Source organism: Calidris pugnax, unplaced genomic scaffold (genome assembly GCF_001431845.1).
Source record: "Calidris pugnax isolate Ruff unplaced genomic scaffold, ASM143184v1 scaffold147, whole genome shotgun sequence".
Classification (NCBI taxonomy): Eukaryota; Metazoa; Chordata; class Aves; order Charadriiformes; family Scolopacidae; genus Calidris; species Calidris pugnax.
The window spans coordinates 5,645,584-5,654,122 of NW_015092359.1; the positions used below are offsets into that span (position 1 = coordinate 5,645,584).

Sequence of the window (8,539 nt, forward strand, 5' to 3'; positions counted from 1 at the left end):
GGGGGGGGGACACAGCTTTGCCTGCTCACCCCGAGGGACAGGACCCTGCAGTAGAGCCCCTGCCACCCATGGCCACCAGTCCGGGCATCTCCAGGTGCCAAGGGTACAGCCGTGCTGCACTCTGTGTTGCTGAGCATCCTCTGAGCTCAGCTTTTAATTTGCCAGAGTCTTCCAAAAAAGGCTGAGAGTTGATTTTATTTTATTTTGTTTTATTTTACTTATTTTATTTTATTTTATTTTTATTTTATTTATTTTTTTAATTTTATTTTCTTTTCCTAACGAGAGTTTTCTGTCCCTTTTCTGTCCCTTCTGTCTGCTGGAAACTCCGTTCTCCCAGACTAAAAGGTGCTCTTTTGTTGCCAGAGCAGGGGCATTGCCCCACGAGGGGGGCGATGGGGGACCAGGCCTGGCGCCCCTCAGACAGGGGGGGAGGAGGGAAGGGGGTCAGCCAGGTGGGTAAACAGCCCTGGGGTTAACCAAGGACCCCACAGCAGCCCCGGTTCTGTGCAGGTGAGACCCCCGGGGAGGCAGGTGGATGGGGGTGGGCTGGGGAAGGTGGTGACCCACGGTCCCTGGGGGGGAGAAGAGGCTCCTCCTGGTGCCCTGGGGCTGATTCCCCCCAAACAGCTGGGGCAGGGAGGAGTTTTGGGATTTCACTGGGGCCTCAGAGCTGCTTTGGTGGCAAACCAGACGCTGAGATGGTCACACACCAGGAGGTTTAACTGGGGACCGTGTGTGAAGGAGTGAGATCCAGCAGGTCTCCAAGCTGGAGAGTGGCCCCAGAGGGGAGGAAAATGACCCTGGATACAACAGCCACAGCCAAAACCTCTGTTAGAGGAGCTGGCACGAGGAGCAGCACAGGGTGTTTCACCAGTGACAGGGCTGGGACGGGCTCTCCAGGTCCCCACCAGACCCGGGGGACACCCCATGTCCCGACCCCCGCCAAGGACAGAGACCTCTCCTCCCTGTCGCCCCTCGCAAAGCCAAAGGGGAAGCACAGCCTGGGGGGCAGCTGAAAGAAATACAGCCCCCAAAAAAATTAAATTCCTCGTGTTTGTTTTACACTGAAAACACCCCAGAATTTTTCCCACTTCAGCAGCGTGATTTTTTCATTTGATTTTTTATTTTTATGAAAAGCGTAACAGCGTGATGAAGTCGTCCATCAGTTCTTAAAGTGGGCATTGTAACTTTCTTGAAATGGAGCCTTTTGGCATGGTCAGTATCAAATACTTGGTCCCCGTTGAAATGAAGAAGGTGATTTTTCCCTTTGCTGTTTCACTCTAAACCCAGCGCACTCCTTTGTTCCAGTTCAACTTTAGTGACTGGATTTTTTCTGACAGGGAGAAAATGTTTCATTTCATTAGAATGTGCTAAAGAAAATCCTACTGGTATCGCAAATGTTTCACAAAAAAAAAAAAAAAAAAGTGGAGGAGGTAGGTGTTCCTGAGCTGGTTTTAGCCCAGGAGCTGTGTCACCAGTGAAAGCACTGACAGGTAAGCTTCCCAGCCTTGTCCAGCCTCTCTCCACGTGCAAACAGCCCCTGCCACGACTGTGCCACCACTGCTTCTCATTCAAAGTAGATCAAACGTGCTACCAAGTCACACACTTCTTGCAGCCTGAGGAAACGTGATCTGGAGGCAAGTATGTCAACCAGAGTCTTCGTCTTCTGTAAAGAAATCTTATCACCTGCACATTTTGAGGATAAAAGGCTTTCTCCCCAGTATGTTCTAAATGTAGATGCCTACAGCTTCATTAATTCTTCCTCTCAAATGGTTATTGGCTTTCTCTTAGCTGAAAAACTACTTAAATGCAAATGCTAGACTCTAGTAGCCAGAGAAATAAACATGTCTGTGAAAGTACATGTGAAAATGGCTTTGTGTGGTTAAATGAGAACAAGGGAACGTGATAGGAGAACCTCATACAAAATTATAGGTGAATTTGTCATCAGTTTATGAAAATGCCACAGAATGAAAATACTTCTTGAAAGCACCAGGTGAATTTGCTTACATGATTTTTTTTTTTGGTACTTATGTGTCCCCAGTAAAAATACAATCTGCATATACTCTTGTACTAGGAAATTGAGTATTTGTAGTGTTACGTACTAGTTGGAAATACATTTCAGATACCTGTATTAAACTTTAAGTTCTGCTGCTGTTTTAGTAAGCCAGAACTATTACCTAGATGTGGGAAGGTTACTGACCAGTGGCAGGGAAAGAGGAGGAAGAGCGCTCAGCTGCTTCGTAACAGCACTATTTCCCAATCCTTCATATGGAAACTAAGGCACAAACTGTTTGAAATTTGCCCTCTGTTGGGATCTGGTTCAGCTACCTCTCATAGACATGCTCAAGACAAAGTCACTCCTTAGTTTTCCTTTTCTTCTTCCCAGTCTACCCATCTCCCCAGGCAGGGCGGAAACGTTTGTGTCAGAGGGTACAGCAGGAGCACAGTGAGATTTGGGGGTTGATTTCTGTGGCTGTTTCTCCCTGATGTTGGCATTTTCCTAGAGCTGTTTTCATGTAGGTATAAATTCTGTCCCACGGTGTGTGTGTGCTGGGTCCCATCCTGCTCTCCCTGGCTTTGCAGCAGGGGCTGCAAGTACAATCCATTAAACGGTCGTGTCGTACAGCATCTGTGGAAGTCGTCTTGCAGCATTTTTACCACTTCTGATTCTTTTTGTGCTTTTGTTTTTCGTTTCTGTGCTCGTTGAGAGACTCGGGTAGCGCTATCTATCGCAGCCACTTTTGCACCATGACATTGGGACAGTGCGGGGGGTTTTGAGGCAGTCAGTACAATAAAAAACACCGTCTCTCCAAGTTTTTGTTTTTTTTTTTTAAGAGAAAAGCCTTTGGTCTTTGCTGGGGAAGCTTTTTTGCGGAATGCTGCGTGCTTCTCCCTCTGGTTCAGCTTGTGGGGACCCAAGCCCAGCAGAGACAGCCTGTGAGCTGCTAATAACCTTCTCAGCATTGTCTGCCGACCGCAGGATTACGTGGTGCTGCTGAAAAGATCTATAGCCAGCAAGGAGTCTGCCCCAGCGCTCCCAACTCTTAAACTCTTGTTCAGCTGAACCCTTGTTAGCAGCGGTGAGATTCCCTTCTCCCCCCCCCTCCCCTCCCTGACTCCTACCCTGAAGCATTTTTAGTGCAGAGGAGGCTTTTCAGACTGAAGTAAGAATTGCTTTTAGCTCCTTCAGTTGTCATATTGGTGTTGCAGCAAGAAACTGGGGGGGGAAAGAGAGAGGCAAGTGTGTCGCCCTGCACTCTTGCTGCGGGTATAGTGGGGAGGCATTGCCAGTACAAACCCTTCCAGGACTGGTTTTTGGCTATAAGCAAAACCAAACAGCATGGGTTATGATCACATAACGTTTAATGGGGAAATAGTGGGGCTTGAATCCCTGGCTGTGCTGCCCGACTAGTCCCCAGTGTCTTTTTTTAAGTATATTTCAAATTTGGATGAGGTGCGTTGATAGGATCAGTTTCCAAAAATCTTGCATTTTGCGTTACAGGAGTTTACCTAGAAGGCTGGAGAGACAAAGGAATAAATGCGTAATTGCACTAATCCATAACAGGGGCTGCTGTAATAACATTGAAAAATCAGTGGAAGATTTTGATGCTAGTGGAGTCTGGGTGGTATTTAATTAGGGCTGGAAAACAGATGTTTGAGAAAAGTCTGTCTGCTCCGCCATGCTCTGCTCTACCCTCTCTCCTGTGTGACATCGGTGGGTAGGTTTGTGAGAATCGATGCTGAAACTAGTTTATTCCCAACCTTAAATCTTCCTGCGTAACCAGCTGGGGCTGGAATCACCAAGGTGAACAGGAATTGCCTTCTGGGAATGATTACTGGGGGGGTCTCAGAGCATCGTGGACATCTCACCCCCCCACCCTCGCAGCTCTCTAGCTCTTTGCCACCTGAATGATGAAATAGGAGGCACGGTGCTGTTTGGGAATATTGCAGTCCTGCCCAAAACGTAATTTGCCTGTCACTAGCACAGGACACGTCTGCTGGATCAGGAAATGAAGTTAAAACTGGGCAGTGACAATGGTTTTATTTGTATTCACGTACACGATGGTTGTTGAGGACAAATCTTTTAGCTCAAGTGAATTTGCTTCCTTAAAAAAATTTCCTCTGCGGTTGTGTGGCTTTCAAACTGGTTTTTACCTTCTTTTAAATTTCTGTTTCCTTTTTTTCTTTTTTTTTTCTTTTTTTTTTTCTTTGTGTTATTTTTTTTAAATGAACTTTCAGATGTCATTATTTCCTCAGGGCTGACAGCACTGGAGTAAAAATTAGAAGCTACCTTAAAGGGTTTAGGGTGCAAAACCAATAATTGAACCTAGCATTGCTGCCTGTAAATTTCAAAGCTTTAAAGCCTTGAAAAGGGATTCAAGTGGAAGTGGTGACACATAGCAGCATAAATAATTATCTTTGGTCCTTTCACCTCTGAATTCTTTTTTTACAGCGTACAGAACATGGTCTGAAGAGGTTAATAAACACGCTGCTGCAAAGTGCTTACAAAATTAATGCAACTGCCATGGATATGGGCTGCTCTGGGGTAGTGGGGGTTTGGTAGTGTCTTCCAGCTGTTCCAGAAAACTGAAGAATAAACTCGATCCTCTTGTGCAGGTGTTTGACATTTTTTTTTATTTTAGCCTGTAGTAATGCACAACTGAACGTCAGGATCAATGTCTTGTGCAACTGTTCCAAAACCTCTAAATTGTAGTTCTCTTGCTGGTGCTGTGATTGCTGCTGCCCTGGAACTGCAAGGATTTTTCAAGGCATATAGTCAACTTGTTTCCCTTTTTTTAAGGAAATCGAACAATCAAACCCGAAAACGAATGTAAAGCCTTCCCCATAGTGGAAACAGTGTATTCTGCGTGGCTCTTTCAGACTCACTTTAAAAAAAAGAGGGTGTAACAAATGGGTTTGGGTTCAGAAAAGTGGTTTTGGCTGGAGCCAACCTCCCATGGCAGGTTTGCTCGCCGTCTCTTCGGCTTCAGCCGTTATCTGTGAGCCCCTGAAGGACTGGGTAGAGACGGGTTTCTTTTTTAAAGAAATGAAAAGAAGCCCCTCTTACCCTACCCACCACAAAAAAAAAAAAAAAAAAAGAAAAAAAAATCCACAAGTAAGAAACAAACAAAGCCCCTATAGCTGTCGTTAGTGCATCACGTTTCATTAACTTTCTGGTCTCTGCAATGGATCAGATTTTGCAATCATTTTAATTGTTTCAAGGGCGCTCTGAAATTTTCTAACAGGTTACTCACTGGCTAGTTGAAGTACAGAATGCCTCATCTAAATTGAAATACAAAAAAATATATCTAATTTGCAAGGTGATTTCCAAGGTGGGGTTTAGGCATCTTTCAGCTCATTAAAATGAATGAGTGCTGAAAAACGCTGCTTCTGTAACAAATACAATGATTTTTTTTTTCCTTAAAAAGCTATCTGTAAAAATGTCTGCTTTACTTTAGCATAAGATTGCTTACAACTAAGCCAGAAAACTGGTAGTTGAGGGGAAATTATTTTTTTTTTTTTCCCTCAAAAAAAAAAAAAAGGAACCGGACTAATCGTGCTGACAGAATACAGGCATCACACATCTCAAATTGATGCTTTATTTAGTCCACAAAAATGCCATTTACAGGGAGTAATGATGTAAGGTGTAAGCACACGTACTGCAAAGCCCAAAATGTCTGCTTTACTTTAGCATAAGATTGCTTACAACTAAGCCAGAAAACTGGTAGTTGAGGGGAAATTATTTTTTTTTTTTTCCCTCAAAAAAAAAAAAAAGGAACCGGACTAATCGTGCTGACAGAATACAGGCATCACACATCTCAAATTGATGCTTTATTTAGTCCACAAAAATGCCATTTACAGGGAGTAAGGTGTAAGCACACGTACTGCAAAGCCCAGGTTTCTGTAGCCCTCAAAAAAACAAAAAGGAACTGGACTAATCGTGCTGACGGGATACAGGCATCACACATCTCAAATTGATGCTTTATTTAGTCCACAAAAATGCCATTTACAGGGAGTAAGGTGTAAGCACACGTACTGCAAAGCCCAGGTTTCTGTAGGAATTAAAATGTGTGTGTGTGTGGCTTTAACATTCTGTATGTTTTTGCTTCCAGCCTCGCTGACAGCAAGGAATACGTGGAGGTTGTTAAACTTGGAATTAAATTGTGCTGTCTCCTGGCTAATTAATTTCTGGTTTGGGAGCCTTGCTCCTCCCGTGGTGCAGCCGGGGCCGGGGCTGTACGCGGCCCCTCGCCGCTGCTGGAAGCTTAAAGCTCGTGTTTGCAGGGGGGAGCATCTGGGGATGCTGCAGGGAGAGGGGTGGGCTCTGCCCCTGGTACCTTCCTGCACCCAAGGTGTATTGTTTCCTTTCCTTCTGGGCTAACTTGTTTACTGGGATGTTAATCCAAAAAATAAATGCTTGCTTTTGTTTGTTTGTTTGTAGGCATACGGCCCCGGGAGGCCCTACCCGCTGCCACCTCCCTCAGGAAGATACAGCTGGAATTAGCTCTTGACCTTTTTTTTTTTAAAAATTATTTTTTTTTTTTTAGAAAACGTCCGGGTTTTTTCCCTTTGTTCTTATATTATTTTGGGGAAAAAAAAAAAAAAATGGAATCCTTAAGAAACATCCCTGTAGTTTTTAAATGACGATACTTGTTTTAAATGTGCACCTTTCTTACCAAACTGCTTTCTATTTTTATTTTTTTGTGGGGAGCTACGTCGCTTGGAAATAGCATATTGCAAAAATTTGAATAAACTGGACTTGCTAATTTGCCTGTGAGACATTCGATGAGGTAGGAGTGCTGTTTTGTCTTCAGTGCAGTGGACAAGCTGTGCTTAGCTGTGCCTGTCAATCTGAACTCCAAACATCCTTTACTCCGCGCATAAGAGCCTGAAAACAGACACGGAGTTTAAAAGAATGCCTAGAAATGGGATTTTATTAACTCTTGGGGAAGACACAGCAGGCAGCCGGCGGGGCACGGTGTTTAAAGGCATGACCCTTGGTTATTCCTTGTTGCATCCTTGATGCTTCCTTGAATTTCTCACAGAGAGCGGAGATCTTTTGGACTTTGAAGCGAAACATTTCAACTTTTACAACGTGTGTGCCTGCTTTTGACCTGTTATTGTAACATAAACAAGCACGGAAGGTATATTTGTCTGTTTTGATATCTAATTTAAAACAGCTGCAAAGTAGGGAGTTTCCGTTCATTTTTAGCACTCTTTCTAGGGATTTTCGGTGTGAGTGTACCAAATCAGTAAATATTTTTATTTGCTTTATAAAGTGGCTTTTGACATTCTGAGCAGTATCGAGTGGTTTATTTCCAACCCCCTTCTACAAGGTGTTGGTATCTTTTATCCCTACCTCTGTGCACGCATTTATATTAACTTCTTGGAAAATAATTCCCCCCAGCCTCTACGACAGTGTTTAAAATCTTCGTTTAATCAAAAAAAAAAAAAAAACACGCAGCCTCTACAACAGCGTTTAAAATCTTCGTTTAAAAAAAAAAAAATGACAAGAGCATCAGTTAAATGATCAGCGCCAATGCTAATACAGTATTTTTCTGTTAAACGTGGGGATTTTATGTACACAGCAGTAAACTTTGAAGCTTTGCTTCAAAGGTTGTGAGGTGCAGCGCTCCTGGGAGTGGTTTTTCAGCCCCTTTCCTTGGAGGGCCCAGATGTTAATGACCAGCAACGAGGAAAAAGAGAGACCAGACCAGCAGTAACCTTGGGAGGAAGAAATCATGAAACTGGATTCATTATTTTCAAGTGATTGAGGGTGGAGTAGAATCCTTCATTGTGATGCAAAGGGTTGCCATCCTGCCTGGAGCTGGGAAACGCCATCCAGCCCTGGCCCTGGCCCTGTGGCCGCCTTCCCTCTGCCGGGGAAAATACTTGGGTGTCAAATAAAGTAATTCTGCTTTTTTCCAGCAGAGCAAAACCCCCGGCAGAGGTGAATTTTCACGCAGGAAGGAGCTGGGTGGCTCGTCCTTGTGCTGCTGAAAGAGCCCCCTGTGCCCAAGGAGGAGCGTGGGGTGCAAGTGGGCTTTTGTCCCTCCCCCCCCTCCCCGTGTTTTGGGGGTGGGAGGTATGAAAACGGGGCTGGATGAACCTTCCCGTCCCTGCGGGTTTCCCCTTGCCCAGCTCTTCACCCTCCTTGAGGGTGAAGGCCGTGAGTCTGGAAGCTGGCTGGTGGTCCCAAGAGGACCCTGCCCTTGGCCCTGGGAGATGCGGTGCCCACCCGGACCCCTCCAGTGGGTGCTGGGAGCAGCTCGATGGGCCGGGGGCTTCAGTTCCTCGGTGCCGTCGAGCAGGGCCGGGCTGCAGGACCTGCCCCTGGAGCATCACCCCTCCGCTGGCCGCATCCCCCTGCCCAGGCGGGGGGCCCCGCTGCATCCCAGCTCCCTCCAACCCCCCGGGGGACCGGAGGGTGGACCCCGGGGCCAAGACCCCCGTGACAGTCCTAGAGCTGCTCTGGCTTCTGTATATCTATCTACACCCGGTTTCCAAGTCGGAGATGAGCATCTTGCTTTCCAGGGTT

The 8,539-nt window shown here is 45.6% G+C and overlaps 1 protein-coding gene across 1 annotated transcript in view; it reads left to right on the top strand.

The window, feature by feature from the left end:
- The window catches only part of XRN2 (5'-3' exoribonuclease 2), a 73,106-nt gene extending 65,808 nt beyond the window's left edge, over positions 1-7,298 (top strand). Inside the window, exon 30 of the mRNA XM_014962510.1 lies at positions 6,443-7,298. Within this exon, the coding sequence (XP_014817996.1) occupies positions 6,443-6,505 (63 nt within the window). The 3' untranslated portion in view covers positions 6,506-7,298. The remainder of the gene's footprint in view (positions 1-6,442) is intronic.
- Positions 7,299-8,539: the final 1,241 nt, after the last annotated feature.